The 19,947-nt window shown below is 36.3% G+C and overlaps 2 protein-coding genes across 4 annotated transcripts; one reads left to right on the top strand and one right to left on the bottom strand.

Moving 5' to 3' along the window:
• Nucleotides 1-3,396: 3,396 nt before the first annotated feature.
• cd22 (cd22 molecule) lies at nt 3,397-7,385 on the top strand. Its single transcript, XM_079469586.1, has 8 exons — nt 3,397-3,473; nt 3,707-4,063; nt 4,449-4,715; nt 4,924-5,193; nt 5,316-5,406; nt 6,670-6,709; nt 6,791-6,912; nt 7,262-7,385. The coding sequence occupies exons 1-8, from the start codon at nt 3,434-3,436 to the stop codon at nt 7,356-7,358; spliced, it is 1,284 nt and encodes a 427-aa protein (XP_079325712.1). The 5' UTR covers nt 3,397-3,433; the 3' UTR covers nt 7,359-7,385.
• On the bottom strand, nt 7,364-19,635 carry ncam3 (neural cell adhesion molecule 3). Of its 3 annotated transcripts, none has more exons than XM_079469583.1 (16): nt 19,513-19,635; nt 18,485-18,556; nt 17,975-18,172; nt 17,350-17,529; nt 16,533-16,685; nt 16,329-16,446; nt 16,054-16,208; nt 14,964-15,097; nt 14,424-14,541; nt 13,462-13,629; nt 13,235-13,354; nt 11,908-12,035; nt 11,225-11,390; nt 10,923-11,112; nt 10,307-10,432; nt 7,378-9,711 (listed from the first exon to the last, which is right to left on the bottom strand). In XM_079469583.1, the coding sequence occupies exons 1-16, from the start codon at nt 19,562-19,564 to the stop codon at nt 9,672-9,674; spliced, it is 2,118 nt and encodes a 705-aa protein (XP_079325709.1). In that variant the 5' UTR covers nt 19,565-19,635; the 3' UTR covers nt 7,378-9,671. The 3 variants fall into 3 exon arrangements, with proteins under 3 accessions (XP_079325711.1, XP_079325709.1, XP_079325710.1); XM_079469584.1 differs by having other exon boundaries at nt 17,395-17,529; XM_079469585.1 differs by lacking the exon at nt 10,307-10,432 and having other exon boundaries at nt 7,364-9,711.
• Nucleotides 19,636-19,947: the final 312 nt, after the last annotated feature.

Here is a 19,947-nt window from a genome sequence, read left to right as displayed (position 1 = left end):
TTGATTCTGTAACGGCATCGAACATCATCATCTATCTGTGTCTTTTCTCCAAACACATCATTACTGACTGCAACTATAAACCTCTTCCGCTATTGACATTGTGAAAACTAAAACAGCGGTTTTGTGTGGTTGTACATGTTCTTGGATTTATCGTCAGTGTTTGTTCATAATGTTCTTGATACTTTCATCATCACTTAAACCATTAGCTCACGTTTCAACCACAAATATAGTTAGTCTCCGTCTATATATTCATTTCTTTGTCTTTAGAGTTTTATCCTCTGCTCCACAACAGGTGGAAATTTCATTTGGATTTGCCCTTTTTGAATTCATGCCATTCGCTGCAATAGCAAGACCTGGCCAAAATTGCCATAGTTTAGTCTTTAAAAACAAGAGTATAAATAAAAAGCAGTGAGGCCAAAACATACTGCCTTACGAGCATCATGATTGAGTGTGTGAATGTGTGCAAACGCAGATACTTTTATTAAAACACAAACCTAACAACAGCCCAATTTGACAACAATATGTAGAATTTTTCTTGAATCAGATCACAGACTTCACCTGATATCAAATATAACTTATAGCAGAGAAGTTTTCCTTTGTTGGCCTTATGGAAACATGTTTTGATATAGCTGTAACATCACAGACTGAATGTTGAATCGTTTAAACATCTTTCAGAAATCTTGCTCTATTCAGAAGTCTTGCTATAATTGCTGTCGTTACGATGTTACGTGCGGTTGCATGTGCACTACAGATAATGATGTTAATGCATTTTTAGGTTTTAGATCATGAAGTGACAGAATCACTCTCCCTTTTAAATGATGTTTGCAGACTATAAAAGAATAACGAACAGCCCATAAACAACGTCAATATCGGGATCCAAAATCCAAATAGCATCATCACGATATCTGTCGGTCTGTCTATACAGTGGATTCTACAGGCACTTCCTTTCTATTTTTATTGTTTTGATAAAAGCATGAACAATGGAAAGTCAAATGTAACTGTTTAATGCATCTTTGTTTTTTTATTTTAGCTCCTCGTCTGACAGAACGGCTCTCCACATTCATTTAGGTGAATAAAATTGTGATTCTCACAAACAGCATCATCTCCTGCGGAGCAACGTGCAGCCACAATCCGATTCAAGGTAACATCATGACATCTGTCTGTCTGATGATTTTAAATGCAGTTTTGAGGTTCATTTTAAGGGCCGTTTGCTATCAGACTTTGGTGTCTCTCTGAAACATGTTTCTTCACGTAGTAAAACTGATGAAAGGTTTATTTTTTCAGTGCTTACGGTCAAAAGTTTGACATCATGACACAACATCAGCATCAACGAATCCAATTCATCCATTAAAAACAGCGAAGAGTATTCTGAAAAAGAGATGTTCGCACGTTCTGTGTTCATCTGGATTATTTCCATCATTGAAGTCCTTAGACGTGGTCATAACTTTTTTTGCATTGTGTTTTCTCATAAAGTCTCACCGTGCTGCTTCCGTTTTTGTGATTCATTTGATTCTTTCAGATCTCATGCAGATTATTTGTCTTATTGTACTGTCATTGAAATGGACAAAGATGTTGTGGGATGCATATATTTATTCTTTGATTGTCGGTCTGTATTTTATGGCATGTATAGCATTTGAAAGATGTCGTTTGGTTTGTCATCCTCACTAGTACAAAACGTTCCACTCACTGAAATCCATACAATTGGCTTCCTTTATCTTCTGGGTCGTGCCTATGATCTTTTGGTCACAAACACAGAATCAGCTGCATCTTAGTCTTCTTCGCCGATCTATGGCGAGTTGGATCCCCTATCCAGTAATCATTTTGTGTTTTGTTGGTACATGGAGGGGTCTATCTCACGCAATATCACTGACTTCACTGAAGCGTAAAATGATTTGGGGCAGTTTGTTCCTCGTGCTGATAAATTACACAATTGTCATCCTCCCACACCCAGTTATGAGTTTTTATTTTTATGTTACTAATCAGGATTTTGTGCGCAATTTGGCCCATCAGAAAATGTATAATTGTGTAACTGGTCTGCTGTTTCTGAATCCTCTTGCTGACTGTTTATTTGACTTGTTCATGAGGAGTGACGTTGCCGATATAATACAGGCTTTCCACTGCCGTTGCTGATCTGATGCACATTACATTTCAATATAATATACAACCAGAATAACACACTCGTAATGTACTGCTTTGTGAAGTGTTGAAGGATTTTAACATTTTCTGTGCATTCACTGAACTGTATGCCTACTGGTGAAAAGTTCAAGTATATGAATATTTCAAGTAAATCTTAATCTTAAAAATCTTTTCATCTCAAAGTGTTTGAAATGACTTCTGAAGACAAGAATACATTTGTACCCTACATATCAACTTTTTCTCAATAGATGAAAGAAGACAAAGCATCTGTCACAACCAGAGTGAGACCTGAAGAAGCGTAATTGTAATTCCCGTAGCTCAGTGGTTAGAGAATCCTGAAGGTCATGGGTTCGATCTAAGGGATGGCACATACTCAGAATTTTTTTTAATGCAATAGTCACTTTGTATAATGATGCCAAGTGTAAATGTAACATCATTTTTACATGGTTTTATTGCAATAAAACTTCCAACAGTTACAGTTGTGATCCTTTTTAGTTTTGTTGAGTTTGCTATTATTGTAAAAGGGTGACAAAATATAAATAAAGAGGTGTTTCCAAACTTTTGACTGGAATTTGCTGTTTTATGTATTTATCCAAATATATAAATGACAATTACATTTAAGATGCATAATAAACATACTGCATTAACAAAATACAGTAGTTTTATAGTTGTTAGGCTGGACTTTATAACCCACAAATACAGACATTTCTTTCAAAGAGGAGGACTGGAAATATCATGTCATATGATAGCTTATATGTACTGTGCTTGCTTGCTTGCTTTCTAAATCAATAACAATTTTGTCATTTACAGTTTGTATTTATTTATCTAGACTTGTTGTATGTTTTCATTTACTGTATGCTCACTGTTTAACTTGATATACTGTAATTGTAGTTTCCTCTTAACTTTTGTAGCCATAGTACTTTGTATGTTTATAACGCTCGATAAACACTCTTTATGGTAATAAAGCTTATTGTGTCTGACATCTTTTGATTTGAAAGACTTTTCTCTTGACAATACAATTTTAACATGAGGGTGAATAAATGACGGAAGATTTTTAGTTTTGGATGAACTATCCCCTTTAAAGAAAGCTGTCAACCTAAAATCACCTAAAAAATCACCAACATTTACTGCTCTCTTTTTAAATACACAATTAAGTATAAGAAAGTTATGCATCACATTACAGGACATTCTGTTTCTTGCGTAAGGCGGGATATTGTGTAATACCAAAGCTTAAAACCTGACACATGAACAAATTCAAGTGTTTTCTTCTTAGATTCAATTTGTGAAGTGACTTTCCATGTTTCACATCAGCATATTGATGCACCTCTCTCTGTCGGGTGAGTTTGGGCTTCATTTAAGTAGTTTTCACTCTTCCATAGTTCAGACATAACATAAATATTCTGAAATCAGATAAAACATATGTTATAATATATAATAACTGAATGCAGATTTGCCATATCTAATGCATCGGTAGCTATGCATTGTCTGTTAATATCATCGATTTTTACTCTTCTGTTTTACATGCATTTGTATTGAATAAATCATAACAAGATTATTGTGTTTGTTTCAGCTGCCGTGGCTTCATGGTCAGTTTTATACAGCCCTGAATCCACATGTGTGTTAGAAAACTCCTCTGTTGAATTCAGCTGCTCTTTTGATTTTCCCGATGGTTACAGAATCGTAACTTCAAAATGGTTCAAGCAACAAGACGGCTCACAGGAGAGAATGTTTGTCTACCACTCAAATAATGCAGAGATCCACCAACGTTACAAAAACAGAACAACCTATGCAAACCAAGACAGGAACTGCAGTTTAAAATTACACAATGTCTCTAAAAGAGACATTGGAAGATACTTATTTCGCTTTGAAACATCATATTCTTGGGGAAAATACACTGGACCAAATGGCGTTGGTCTCAATGTAGCAGGTACGTTAAATATACCGCATTGGATCTCAAACTGGGGGCCCTGGATGGTTGCAGGGGGACACAGATTTATTTTAGGAAAAATGTAAATGTATCATACATTTTGTGCAATTAAACATCCGTAAAATTAAGACCACCAACCAAAAGAACTGATGTTTACGCAATGTATAACTTTTGGTTTAATTAAAATTGTACGTTTTAGATTGGGGGGGGGCAAAGCAATGCCTTATTCACAAAGGGGCTCTAAAGACAAATAAGTTTGAGATCCACTCATATACTGTATCTACTCAATGACAAATATAGCAATATTTTTGCATTATTTTAAATTTGTTATTATTTTTATCCAGTTTAATCCATGTTTGCATTTTATTAATTTATCTATCAACAGTTCTACCCTTCAGAGTGACAGTGAATACACAAAAGCCAAATGGAGAGGTCTATGAAGGGGACTCGGTCACATTGAGGTGCAGTACAGAAAACTGCACCCCACGGCAAGGGCCGTTTGTCTGGTTTAAAAACGGACTTCAGCTACCGCAGGCCACAGAGCAAAAGCTCAGATTGTCCTCCGTCTCTCACCAGGATTTTGGCATCTACTCCTGCGGTCTGAACAACAGCGACAGAATCTCAACAAATGAAACATTGCTTGACGTCAAATGTAAGTACATGTTTAACCAGCAACTGGTTCCTGAAAGACCGACTGGCACGGACCTCTATGACCGCAGTGATTGAGAAATCACAGAGCTTCAAAGGAAACTTTTAGAGTTCACTACTGACACAATCTGTTATGTAGTCACAGCAACTGCAATGTTCCCTTGCAATACAGAATCTGTGCCTTTACAAACAATAATGTGTTCTCCCCACAGACAGTCCAAAAAATGTGCTAATAACCATCTTTCCATCCGGAGAGATAGCAGAAGGAGACTCAGTGACTCTCAACTGTATAAGCAATGCCAACCCTGCTTTGACAAACTACACCTGGTTCAAAATCAGCGATACAAACGTCTCTTACATAGGATATGATAGTAAACGAATACTCAGAACTGTGGGCCAAAAGGATGCTGGACAGTACTTCTGTGTTGCCATGAATGACATGGGTTCTCAAAACTCTACAGTCATAGAACTAAAAGTTAAAGGTAATTAAAATAAAGAATTAATCTGTCTATATATTCAGAATTTAAAACCAACTTTCTGAATAAAATAGTAAAATTATAATTCATAATAAATGTTTCAAACTGCTATATGACTTTGTTTTCAGTGCACGATCGTCCACATTTCTTGTTGTTTACCACGGCTGCATTATTATTTGGAACTGCTGTAACATTGATTATCTTCAGTCTTATGAAAAGGTGAGTGGATGAGGATTTCAGCAAGTTCTATGTCATAATATACCGATGACATACTGAGAGAACACATAAATCTGGTCCTGAACATAACAGCAATTTGTCGTTTGGATGGAACAACACTTACACAAGCCCTTGAGGTCATTTCCCCACCATTTAGTCTTGCACTGCTCAGGTTGTGCAAACTTTAAACCAGAGAAGTTAGAAGTAACTTACCAATACACTGTGACATTCAATTTTTTTTGCACTATATTTATTTCAGTAGCTTAACCACAGACAGGCAGATTATTTTACTAATAACTAATAACGTTATGAAACAGGACAACATGGACTTTACCAATGGTGTGTTCGTTGTCCAAAATGTACAATGTATATAAATGAATGCTTTTATACTTAAAGATTGTTTATGCAATAATTTTAACGTCTTAAAGGTCGGAAATTTAGTGACATCTAGCAGTGAGGTTGTAAATTGCAACCAACGGCTCACTCCACCCCTCCCGTTTTACTACAATGCTCTCTTTGAAAGCTGAAGTTGCGCTCATGTCTGGTATATAAAGCATATATTTTGGCAGTTTTCTTAGACTCATAAGCGTTTAATATCCTGCCGTAAATGCACCGCTTTCAGCCCACTACAGTCTTTAATCCGGACATAGAAAACAATTTGCGATCAACAAAGGTCAAACGTTATCCGCCAGAAGCTGTCTGACCGTATGTTTTATCGTTCATCAGCTGGGAAAAAATCATTCTGAAAGTGTCCCAACGATATCGTTCTCTGTATCTTTATAATTATGGTGTGAACCCTGCTATTCTCCTGAATTAAGCATTTTTTTTATACGTTAGTTTTTATAGTTATCGTTATAATGTGAACAGCCATTTAGCTGTCATCCCGTTTTACATTTACATTTAGTCATGTAGCAGAAGCTTTTATCCAAAGCGATTTACAAAGAGTTCAGGGAGCCAATAAGCGATATGTCGCTTCTTTGCCGAAGGAAATACCGTATTATTATGAAACACACTCTGTATAGCAGTTTGTCCATTAAGGGCTACTGTAGAAACAACATGGTGAATTCCATGTAAGGGGACCCCTGGCGTATGTCGATAGAAAAAGCTCATTTTAAGATAATAAAAACATTACACTTCATTATGTAAGGTCTTTTTACACCTCTGAAGACATGGTCATATTATATTGGCCTTCAGTCAATAGATCCTCCCAAAAATGACACACTGGACCTTAAAGCCAAAGTGTAAACTGTGTTCTCATCTTTACAGGAGAAAGCAGTTCATATCAAAGAAGCAGTTCACAGAAACGGTATTACATAAAACAAACTTGAATTCTATTGGTTTAAATAATCAAAAATGTCTGTACTTACTGTACATTTGCTCTGAACAGACAACTACTGTCAAATTCACAGAGGAGATCTATGAAAACCTGAGAAAATCATTTCAATCTGAAGAATACTTTACCACCCTGATATATGCAGATCTAATGCTTCCTCCATCATCTTCAGACAGGTAAACAGCTCAATCGATTTCCAATGTACCCAACACTACAAATGTCTTCCAAATCCATCACACGTGATTCAATCATTAGATAATTGGTCGAAACTAATATCTGAATTATGTGTGTCAGAAAAGGATTTGCTTTTATTAAATTATAAATGCATATAGATCAGCATATCTGAAAAGCTAACAGAAGTAGACTGTTGGAACGTATATTATAATTATTTAGGATTGTAAGACTGTTACTTACTGCTCGATATCAATGGTATCATTTGAATACAGCCATTTCTAATCTAATTATTTAAGCACACCAGTATATAATACTCATAAGCAATATACTGTATGATTTTCTTTTTTGTAGACCACGGCACAACAGTCAAGAGGACAGTGCGGTGATCTACAGCATACTTCAGAACAAAGAAGAGACTGAGAAGATCACTGAACAAATCAAACAATAAGTTTTAGCAAGCAGGTGTATATATATTCCTTTCTTTTTATTCAAAATCATCTTTCATGATTTTAACATTTTATATTTCAATGGTTGTTTCAATACCTAAAATGATGAATACAAGTATTTTTAGCCAACACTAACGATACTAACAACACAGAAAATAGGTACATACCTGTAGGCATTATTGGGTCATACATTACAATGAATACAAAAGCATGACAAAAATAATATATACTATGTACAGTAGAAATCATCAATGTTTAGGTCTATGTACATCATTTTGCATCCGCATGCATGTATTTATATTTACATCCACAGTTAATATCAAGATATAAAATGTATGCAGGATGTATTCATGTAACGTAATATAAAATGTAATATAAATATAAAAGTTTATATAAAAACATAATATAAACGTTGTTTTTTCTCTTTATGCAAAGTGCTATACAATTCTTTCTGCAAGCATATTTTAAATGCGCAATAAATTAACAGTAGCAATGCCCCGGGAGAATCATGATGCTCCCAATATTTCATTAACAAAATTCAATTCTAGTTAAGATAAAGACATTAGCTGCTTTCCTTATTTATCTGCCTGAACTCGCAATCAGATTTTAGCAGCATATAGTCACATATAATCACATAAAGGGGATAGTGGGGTAAGATGAGCCATTTTTTCATAATGCGGTCCTCAAGAAGAAGGAAAATGAGGTGCGATTAAAGTATTTAATTACATTTTTTCAGGATGTTTCCTATCAATCTAAATTATAGTAACACATCCTTGACATGTTCTATAAATATGATTATAAAGACGTACTCCTGGGGCTCAGTTTTGCCTCATGATAGGGGTAAGTTGATCCGAGTCAGTGGGTAAGTTGAACCATATGGAGATACACTGAGCATGCAACTGAATTTGAATAAAGACCATGTTTTGCACACCATATCCATATACAGTGGTATAAATACAAAATATTGGTGTCATATTCCAAAGAATATATATGGATATATTCCATATCTCAGCCTCTTATTTGTCTATAGAGAATGTGGCGCTGACGTCATGCCGTGTTCATATTTTCCACCACTTCTATTTCTCTTCACACCACTGTACGCAAAAGCGAGTTGAGAGCCGTAGTCAAACAAAACAATCGCTAGTAAACAACCACCGAAGATGGCGGCGCCGCCCCAGGATGCAACGCGCCGTAGATTTACAAGCTCTATTTGGGCAAATGAGGGGGTCTACAAAGATGTCAGAGTATGAGCTTCCGTTTAATATGTATCTCGTGAGGACAGACAGAAGTTTAGATATTTTTCTGAAAACAAAACAACCTAACAAAAACGATTATGTAGCATTTGTGGCTATGTGTAATGGTGGGATGCAGTCATTAGCTTAGATATTCTATGGATGTGTTGTTTGTTTACTAATATCAATTTCATAATTCATTCGACTTGCATTCGATCTGTAAAAAAATATAAAATCCAACTAGACATATGTATTTTGTAGAATAAGTTTATTTGATATCTAACTTGAAAATGTTGGACTTATTTGAGCGTTATGAAAAATGACACGGCCAACAACGACAGCTCAACAGTTCCCGTGGTGATCATGGTGGAATATGGCATGGATCAGATTCGAGAACCAGAAAGAACTGTTGTAAAATGCCTTTTAATGCCAAACATGTTTGGCCCTTAGTGACTTACGTGTCATTGAAATTATACAGGTTTAAAAATTAGAAATTGAAGTTAACTTAGCTCAATTTATCCTACAGCATTTGCCTCACTTTGCCCCATAGCTGCCACTTTGGAAAAAAAATAGCTAGATTACACATTTAGCTACTATTTAGCACAATTATTTGCATCACCAACATGCATCATCAATATTTTTAGACCTGGATACATGCTTCGATGTACCAGCAATTACAGCCGATATGCAAAAATTTAACTTTGACAAGCCAAAAACTGCTTTTAAAGTCAATTTATGCCGTCCAATTCTCCCATGTGATTCACATTTTCACATTTTGGAATTGGCTCAAATGACAACAAAAGTGTTAAGTCACTAAGATACAGTAGGAGGATCAACTTACCCCACTATCCCCTATACAGTGCTGGATCTCAACCCAAACTGTGTTTGTATATTGAACTCAATCACAAAACACAAGATCCAAACTCGTTCCTGTGAATCACAGTCGTCTTGCTGGTATTTGTATGTTTGTTCCAGACTGATTTAACAGAAAAAGGAAGGGCTTCACCTTGATGCCAAAAAAAAATCAGTCCTGAGATGAATGTGAAGTTTCTTCACATGCTAGATTTGGATGGTCATCTTGGTCTATGCTTCTGTAGCTGGATCAGTGGTGTCTGTTTTTTTCCTACAAAAAGACAGAAGTTGTTACTAAAGGCATAATGAGAATGCTTTCTGTGCACTTTTTTGTTTTAACAGGTTTTTGGGGGAGACATGATGAACAAGATCACATGTGAAGTGAAGGATTGAAAAATGGCAGTAGGAAAAATAACGAATTACAACTTGACGTGGAAAAACGGTTCACCTGAGAATAAAGACTTTCTCACTTTTTATATATCTTCATGTTATCATACTAAATCCATATTTATTTTATGTCTTCCTTAACAAAATCAGATTATGAAATGTCTGGTTTGTGTCATCAATATTACCACCGTGTCTACACCGGGCGTGACACGGCACGATAAAAGACAATAGAACACACTAAGTGTCCACACTTGATGCACACCGATCGTGTCTGGTGTACAACGTGTAAGATGAGTAAATGATGACAAAATGTATTTTTTGGGGTCTTATTCCGGATCTTACGTAAACAATACATCTCGATCTCCAAAGCATCTCCAATACTGTTTCTTCAAATACACTGTAGCATAAAACCCACATGCCATTTTTTGTGAATAACAGATTTAAAACTCTGCATCCACCCTTTTGAGATTGGCACCTACTCGAATTTGGTAAGAGGCGCTTTGTCACACGTGACCTCTGAATGAACGCCATTCACTGCCCCTTTGGGTGCCTGAAGTTTGGGGATGCTGCCTCGTGGTAGTTCAAGCCCACTCAACTTCACGTCTCTGTATCGATAGACACATGTGGACTTAAATCAAACAGGAAACAGATCGCTAATCTTTCCAGAAGAAATCCTTCAACATCAGACTTGACAGCTACATGTTCCATATGTACAGTGTAAAAATGTGTTCGCCATTATGATGAATTTCCAGTTGAGAGGGAGAATAAACAATGCAATACTACTTATTTTTAACAAGAAAGTATAAAATTATACAATGGCTATGAAACACTTAAAGAAACAGTGCATGCAAATAAAAGTCATGGGACATGACTAAAATAAAAGCAATGATGCATATTGTGGTCACACAAAGCTGCAGGTATAATCTGGTACAATCTCGGTAAAATTTTTGGGTGACCTGTTCCTTTAAATAATACTGTGTAATCTGTTACAATCTGTTTTTTTCAACACAAACTAACATGATGTGCAAAGATTCTTTGTAGGAAAACTAGGACGTATATTTTGTCTTTGCTATTTTAATAGTGAAAGTTTCTTACCCATTATTCGCCTCTTCATCCATGCCTTTAGACTCAGGCTCTTTGTGTCCAAATAATTTACGAGCGATGAAATTCAGTAGGCCGCAGTGGTTGGTGTAGCAGCAGAAAGCATCTACACACAGCATCAGCAGCAGGAAAATGAACATGACGATGCCCACAACACCACCTTTACCCAAACTCGGCTGACTAACTGCATTAGAAAGAGAAAATGCTCAATAACGTTTCAGAGGTTGAATAACAATATAAAGATTCTCATCATTTGAAATACATTTTTAAGGTTTTTAGGCTTTAATCAATCTTACCAGGTTGAGGGATGGTGAAGTTAACATGGGCAGAGCTGGAGAAGCCGTTGTGGTTTACTGCAAAAACTTCCATTTGATAGTCCGAGTTGTACTGGAGATTATGCAGATGGATTTTACTCAGGTTTCCAGGCATTTGTTGCTCGGTCCAGTCCTCATTGTCCTTGTTCTGTTACAAATATATGACTCATTGCTTAGTATTACATTTACTTTACAGGTATTGAGACAGAAAGAAAAATGCTAAGTTATTTAGCATTACGTTATTTTTTTACATTTGAGTTTATACTTAAACATAACATAAATGCAGGATCGCTCAAAACTAGGGCTGTTAAAGGATTGATCGCGATCCATATCATCCAGAATGAAAATTTGTGTTTACATAATATATGTCTGTGTGCTGTGCATATTCATTTTGTATTTACAAGAAACATACACACGCATGTATTTATTTAAGAAAAATCTAAAGCGATACTTTTTTAAATGATATATACAGTAAATATTCACATGCAAATATTTCCTAAATATACTGTATGCGTTTATAATGCAAAATAAATATGCACTGTACATGTCCTATGTAAACACAAATTCTTATTTTGGATGTGATTAATTGTGATTAATCATTTAATAACCCTACACAAAGAAAATCTTCATGTATAAATGAATTACAATTTTAGTTTCAGACTCACCAATTTGTATCGTACAACGTAGTGCAGGTTGGGTGAACCTTCATCATTTATCTGTTTAACGGGGATTGAGAATGAGTTCTTCTCTAACTTCTTCTCGCTCAGAGAAAGAACCGGGGTGCTAGGTTCTCCTGAATGTAGAGAAAAGGAAACATCATCTACCTCTCAAGTTTTATCCATTATTCCCCCCCCAAAACTTTTGGTCGTATTTGAAACCCAATTTCAAAACACATGGACTCATGTTTTAATATAAGAACTAATACACGATAAAATGTAGTTGAACGTTATCAAGGCATGTTGTTTTACTTTTACTGTATACAATTAATTACTAAATCAATTTGATATATATGTATATATAATACCTATATATAATAGGTTGATTCCTCTGAAAACTAGATTTCAAACATTGTTAGATCTGCAAGGGCTGGTTGGGCCACTCAAGAAAATAAAACAACGTTGGATTTGATCACAACGAACAAACAATCCAGTGGATAAGCTCCAAAATCCTTTACCAAGATATAGGAGGTATGAAAATAGAATAGCAATACTCATTTCATATAAACAGATACCATTGGGATATTGTTTAATGTCAAGATCTCTGATAAATGTGAAGCATTTGAAGTATAAAGGCAAACTCATTTCCACACCTCTATATCACAGTAAACAATTAGGCATGTGTTTAGCCTATCAACTGGGGATATGCATTCAAAGGTTTAAATTTACCATCTACAAAGGATGTCAGTATGAGGCAATAGACCGGGCCATGGACCAGCAGCAGGAGGTAAAGCATGGTGGAGGATCATCATCAAGCGGGAATGGACATTTAGGTGATATTAGAAGCAGCATGGGTAATGAAAGCAAATCATGAAGACATTCGATGAGCAAACATCATACATTTATGCAAGATACGAATGACAGCATGACATGGATATAGAAATCATTGTCGCCTGTGTGTTGCATATTACAAAGACAAGGAGACACCCAAATATAATCTACATATCAGATGTTTTTCCAGATATTCTGCACTCATATAATTGGAAAATCAATAGAATGGATTTTGTGTGATGAAATATGTTAAATGATACGAAAAAGGTTTTGTGTTCACATTTATACAATAATTTATACAGATATTTATACAATATTTTTCTATTTTATATCAACTGGCAGATTCTGTATGGGCCTTTCAATAAAAAAAAGCATAATATTGAAATTAAAGCTATTTTTATAAAGGTATACTCATAGTTATCTATATAGCATATATAATATAAATGCAGTTAGGCTGCAGGTGAAATTAGATGAACAGAGATGAGAAAACAGTGCCAATACTCACGATGTGACTGTGTGAAAATATTTTGCTCGGTGGAGAAGTTGCCCTGATAGAAAACGTTTTTAGCTGCAAACCGAACGGCGTACTCTGTGTACGGATCAAGGCCCTTTATCATCAAAGGATCTGCAAGCGTAAACACTTTCATCACACAGAAATCAAGATTCCAACAAATGCAACATTGAAACACTGAGGTTATGTTGAAGGGTTTTGATCAACAGTGTGAAAGTTACCCGTGGACTGGAGATCAATTTGACTCCAGTTGTCTTGAGAGGGTTTTTTCCACTGAATGATGTAATGGGTGAGAGGGGAGCCTCCGTCCTGCACTTTAACCCCTTGAAACTGGACAGAAGATGAGGGTCCCGGAGCCAAGCTGAACTCAGTGGGTATCCCAGGCCAGGCTTGTGAGGGAGAGAAGAGAGAGAAATGAAGATATTTATTAAAATTAGAACTACTGTATGTGATCATTTTGTATGATTATGGACTACCCTTATCACCATTACAGTTCTTGCAAGACAGCCCTGTAATAATACTTCTTGAACATTCTGTTTAGGCCCTTACAAAAAATAACTGTAGTGTTCTTCAACTTCATCTATTAAGTATATTTAAGTAAAGTTCAAGTAGATTTTGCAAGCATACTTTATGTAGTAAATTATAGTGTACTATATCAAAACCATTTAGCACCAAATGACCGATGTGTAGGTGATCTAGGTATACTTTAACTGAATATACAGCTATGTTTGACATTTGTGCTGCAGCTTCAAGTGAACTTAGATATACTGTATACTAATTCAATACTTTTAGGATATTGTTTTAGTTTATGAAAGTACATGAACTTACCAGTTTAGTTGTTTTTATACTACATGTATACTTGTAAGTTTACTTTAAGTGAACTATAAACTTGAACATGTACGTTTATAAGACAGTATGTAAAACCTTGTTAAAAGTATTTATAGGCTAAATACAGTCAATACAACTCAGAATACAACTACAGAAGTACACCATACTTTGTAAAAAATATACACAGTATATGTATATGTATTCTGTACATAGAAAGTTTAAAGAGTACTCTGAAAATATAATTTCTTATTTTAAGTTAAAAGAAGTATACTAATAGGACACTTCAATAAAACATTTTTGTAAGCTAAAGGGATGGGGTACTAGATCCGTTTATAAAATGTTATTGGGCTCTTACTTATAAGCTGGAAGTCTTCTGTGGTTGTGCCGGCTATATTGCTGGCTATGCAGGAGTAGAAGCCACCATCAGAGGGCGTCACATTTTTAAGAATCAGCTCGGATCCCATCACACTCGTCTGCATTCATGAAAACAGCACAGGAAAAGACATAAAAGTCATTAAGAGCCATGAAAACATAAGTACGTTGTCAAACTTTCTGTAGATACAGAACTCCCCCTGACCGGCAGCGGAAATTACGGACCAATTACAATCCATTGGCCCAATTTACTGCAAAGCCCAACACAGATGTGCTCGTCTGATATTTCTGTAGATGACTATGAACCTCCCTTCTCTTTTTCAAAGATCACACACTAATCACTATCATTAAACATTAATAACATATTATACAGATACTGTAATAGTTGACAAATGTAAATGATAAAAAATGTAAATAAATAAATTCTCGAAATAACATGATTTGAAACCATGTGTACCGTGAAAAGCACTATAAAATTAGAAATGATTTGAAATGACAAAAACTGAGCAGAGGTATTTCCTACCATTTTCACTTGGTTGGTCTTTCTGACCCACTGTATGGTTGGTGTTGGGTATCCGGTGGCATTGCACAGCACAGAACTGCTTTCGCCTGGAATGATGGTCAACCTGCTTGGATCCAAAACTACAGTCGGACGCTCTGAAAATAATCAAGAGGATAAGAACAATGAACCTGTGCTGCTCAGGAATATTGTGACCATATTTAGAACAGCATAACTTCTGAAAATTCAGAAAGTTTTAATAAGCAAATGTTACCTTTATTAAAAAGAATCTGATAAAATGTCAAATACATTATTATTTAAAAACAAGTATGATACTGTCCCAAAAGCATCACAATGGATTTAGTTTGTTTTTTGTAAATTGTGAATGAAAGCCATCTGCTTACATGACACCAAGTTCACCAGATCTGTGTTTGTGTCTATAATAAACACCAAAATTCAACAATAACAAAATGTTTACTTGGCACGCACCTTTTGCCAAACAAAGTTTCCCAAATATGTTTTTAAAATAAATAAAGTAGAGATGAAAACAAACAACTGGGACATTCACAATGTACGTGTTTCTGAGTAAACATAAATAAATAACGGTAAGACTCGAGGTGACTGGATTGCGAAAAATGACTAAAATACCAGAATGATGTTTTTTGTTTGACTTATTTTTATAAAATTGATTGACGGATTTGATGATGCGTTGCAGGAACTTTTCCTCTTTGTTTTGTCATCTTTTTTATTTCTTTTACTTAGTTTTTTGTTACTCAACTATGTGTCTGTATATAAATGTTAACAGCAGCTGTTATCCGTTTCTCAATTTCAGGATTGAGAAATCCGCAGAGAGCGGACTTGTGTTCTCGTGTGGAGCCTTGGATGGACGGGCCGCAGTGACTTCTGGGACTTCAAGCGGGTTCCGTACACGCACAAGGCTGAATTCGATGCATCCTTGACATCAAGAACACATCCGGGTACTTTCATGTGTTCTTGAGTATTGGAATTGGACTTTGTCGGTTATTGATGACGTAGAGCGAGATCACATAGACACAAGACCACTGAAGAATGCATATTGAGAAACAGCCATAGTGTTTATCGGTTTGCATCTCACCTGAGACGTCCAGAATAAAGGTGGCGCTGTTGTCTCCAATCTTATTGATAGCTGTGCACACATACTCTCCAAAATCACTCCTGGTTACACCGGAGATGGTCAGCTCACTCTTATCTGAGTTATATTTGTAACGTGAGGTATCAGAGGTGGACGGGCTGAGGGGGAATAAATATACAGTCAACTTATTACTAACTATTGATACAACACAAATATGCTCAGAGAGGAGAGAAAAACTGTGTGAAACAAAGATCTGTCTGCTGATATACAGTACGTACGTTGTCCATGTGATACTTGGGGTTGGTTCTCCTTTCACCAGGCAGATTATAGACAAGCTGGTGTTGGGTCCAGCCAAAATAGTATTTCTTTCTTGATTTATCAGCACCGTTGGCGGTTCTACAGAATGAGATGTTTAAAAAAGGTATTTAACCTCGACATACTAAACCACCCGAGGTAATATTATTGGTTTTCTAAATCCTTACCATTAACAACAACAGAGATTTTAAGGGTGCTAGCGATGGGACGTCCTTTGATTCTGCCTTCACACGTGTAGATTCCACGGTCCTCTTGTTGAATTCCCATAACCTGCAAGGATCTATCGGGCAAGATTTTAAGGTGACCTCTACCTGCACGACCTAAAGAGGAAGACATGAAGAGTGAGCGATGTCAAAGCGAGACAGAACTTTGGATTCATGAGGGAAAGCCCTTGAAAGCCCACATGCACTCTTAAAGGAGCAGTTCAAGTTGTCAAGCTCCAACAAAGACCAAAAAGCACCTTAGAAATAGTCCTTGAAGTCTTTTTGATGTCTCTGATACTGCAACCATTTATGTTCAAATAATGTATGTGATCATGCAATTTTAGATCGTTCGGGGATAGCAATCTAAATGTTTGTCTCTGTATTGCACAAAGAGATTGTGTGGCTTCAGTAGACTCAAAGTCAAATGGACTATTTGATACCTATATTATGATGACGCCTTTGTAGGAGTCATTGTTGGAGTTTGTGATCTTAGGCATTGTATCAACTATTTCTATAAGGTTGTCAATGGTGGCGTTTACTTGAGATGGGGCAGGGCAAAATGTTTTGGAGATCTGCATTCTTAAGACCTCACCTTCAGATGGAACAAACTGTTCACAGATGTTTCCCGACCTCTGGTGAGAAACATCTCTCGATTTGGTTTCAAATCGGTCGTGCAATAAATGCACGGACCCCGCTCACCCCATTTGTCCACCATCGCCATTCCTTCACTCTGCCAGCTACAGGCATCACAGTGAGTTAGGAAGGTGTGGAGACCCCGTACCACATGAATGATCGGAAGAACCTGCAGCGAGGGCGTCGCCCCTACCGTCATCAATGATGCGATCGTTCCGATACCACTGGACTTCCACCTCAGGCTTCCCAGAGATCAGGCAGGGAATGTTCACGGTCTGGTTCACCAGAAATTCATGATAGGTCCTCGTGGTGCCAAACTCTGGTGCCTCTGTTTGTCGGATAGAATTTCATATGAGAATGTATGATCAGATATATGGATAATAATATAACGATAATATTTGTCCTTTACTTTTTTTAATTACATTGATTTTATGTAAAATAATTAACATGTAATCCATGATATGGGTAAATCAATATATAAATTATACATAAATGAATTTATATTGTTATTTTAACTGTTAAAAATTTGATTTTTCCCCTAGTGAGCATCTGTCATGCTTCAACGCATAAACATCCGTAGCATTATGCCCACTGTCTTTTGACAGACTGGGTTAAATTGATGAAACCGATAGTCATAAAAAGTCTTTAGAAATTCTCACAGAAAGAAATAACAGCATAAGCTACAGGTTTTGAAGATCATGAAAGAAAGTTATTACTGGATGTACACCCTTTAAATGACGCACTTTAGAAAAGCAGGATAATGTGAAACGTACGATACACATAGATTTGGTATCGGCTAGTCCGCCTGATGAGTTCATTTTCAAACACGCAGGTATAAATCCCGCTGTCAGTCAACTGGACGTTCCTCAGCTTCAGTTTATTGGACGATTCATCCACTTGCTCAATTAAATGACGATCTTCATCAACTTCTTCATCATCCTTTAACCAGCTGATATCTCCCTCGGTGTCCGCTGAAATTATTCAACCACACAACATAAAGAAGAAGAAAGAAATCCTCTTTATTATTTGAAAAAGTAACATCATATCTGATTAGTTAAAAGTAAAAAAACGTGCAGATTATCTGAATATTCCCGGTTTTCAAGAAGATTACACAGACTGACTTATACAGTCACTTAAATTCAGACCATCGGGGTTATTTAAGTCATTGCAAAACCGCAAGAAAGATGCATCGCAGATGCCACTTTAATGTAAGCAATGTCATCATCTTCGAGTGTTAAAAAAAATCGATTTAATAGTCATATTATAGTAAAACACACACTAACCTTTGCACAAGAGTAGAACATCTCCCCCGACCTGTACGTCAGGATCACTGGTAATGATATCCAATTTAGCATCTACAATGAAAGAAAACATTTAATCCTCTACAAATTCTTCACGTGTTTATGAGTTCAACTATGAACCCTTTTTTTTAAAACAGACGTAAAATGTATATTTTTGGCTGACGGACAGGGAAAGAGTAAATGGATATTGGAAATGACCAGCTTCCCTTACAAAGCAATAATTCTTCCTGTATGGACCTTCAAACACATCCTGCAACAAAGAAGTCAACCACTTATGTGCAGAACAAACATCCAGGTGAAAGTGATGCTTGCTCTACAAGAAATGATCTGTACAGCACTTGCATTCTTCTGAACATTTTGCAGCGCTCTACAAATGTTGAAAGTGTTGTCCTTTACATTTATGCATTTGGCAGACACTATTTTCCTAAATGACGTCCAGCTCATTAAAACATTTGACTAGCACAAGTGATACTAAGAAATTAAACTCACGATATGGCATTGCCAGTTTTATGTGCAGTTGAGCTATATGAACATTTTAAAGCCTTATCAAAATGACCCATGCTTATTTTTATTACAGTAAAAGTGTAGATACAATTATTTTAATAACAGTATTACTGTAGCTCAATTGTTTGAGTATTGCATAAGCAATGCAAGTATCCGATTCGATCCCAGAAAACACTGATAAAATGTATACGTATATTGAATGCTCTTTAAATCTGCCAAATACATAAATCTAGGAAAATCTAAATGATGGCGTTCATTTGAAAACAAAACATAATGTTGCACGTAGTTACTTTATTTAGCATTGCCTATTATATTGATATATATTAAAATATCTAAATACAATTTGAAAACATGCACAAAAAATGCAAATATGCTAAACCTATCAGCAAAACTATTTGTTGTGTCCTAAAAGTATATTGCAACATACATCAAGTCAAAACGTTCTGGTTTTGGCCAAAATGTGACAAATTATATTAATAATAGTACTTGAGGAAATCCATTCTTACCTATAAATGTAAAGCACAAAAGAAGAAGTCCACAAGGTCTCTGTATGGCCATGTCTTCGGTCCTCTGTCACTGTAGTCTCTGATACACCTGCACAACTCTTCTGCAGTATGAGAGGCAGGCATGATTTTATACGCAACGAGCGACACAAGACGGAGACAGACAGGAACCTCGTTATCTTCAGCATCTCAGTCCCGATTCCCACCCCGCGACGCGTTCATTCAGATGAGCCGACGTGCGCGCAGAGATGCGGAGACGCGCTCAGCCTCCCAGACGCCAGCGCGGGACCCCTCCCCTCCCGCGCACCGGATGAAACAAAACTGCACTGTCCCCTGACACATGATGGAGGAAGATATTTTTATCTTGTGATCGTGCGTTTTATTGAAGACGATAAAAGGCATACACACAGACGAGTAGCACGTGCACATGTGCTTTGA

This window comes from Barbatula barbatula (genome assembly GCF_947034865.1).
Source record: "Barbatula barbatula genome assembly, chromosome: 12".
NCBI lineage: Eukaryota > Metazoa > Chordata > Actinopteri > Cypriniformes > Nemacheilidae > Barbatula > Barbatula barbatula.
Note: the sequence above shows the minus strand (reverse complement) of the source record. Positions and strands in the feature narration are given on the sequence as shown.

What these genes read in the sequence shown, in the direction of transcription:
- cd22 (XM_079469586.1), top strand. Translation starts at nt 3,434, where the DNA reads ATGTTTCACATCAGCATATTGATGCACCTCTCTCTGTCGG. An exon ending in GATGCACCTCTCTCTGTCGG is followed by an intron (nt 3,474 to 3,706) that starts GTGAGTTTGGGC and finishes TGTTTGTTTCAG; the next exon opens with CTGCCGTGGCTTCATGGTCA. An exon ending in AGAAGCAGTTCACAGAAACG is followed by an intron (nt 6,710 to 6,790) that starts GTATTACATAAA and finishes TGCTCTGAACAG; the next exon opens with ACAACTACTGTCAAATTCAC.
- ncam3 (XM_079469583.1), bottom strand. Translation starts at nt 19,564, where the DNA reads ATGGCCATACAGAGACCTTGTGGACTTCTTCTTTTGTGCTTTACATTT. An exon ending in AATCTCTGTTGTTGTTAATG is followed by an intron (nt 16,447 to 16,532) that starts GTAAGGATTTAG and finishes CTCATTCTGTAG; the next exon opens with AACCGCCAACGGTGCTGATA. An exon ending in ACGTTGTACGATACAAATTG is followed by an intron (nt 11,391 to 11,907) that starts GTGAGTCTGAAA and finishes TATTTGTAACAG; the next exon opens with AACAAGGACAATGAGGACTG.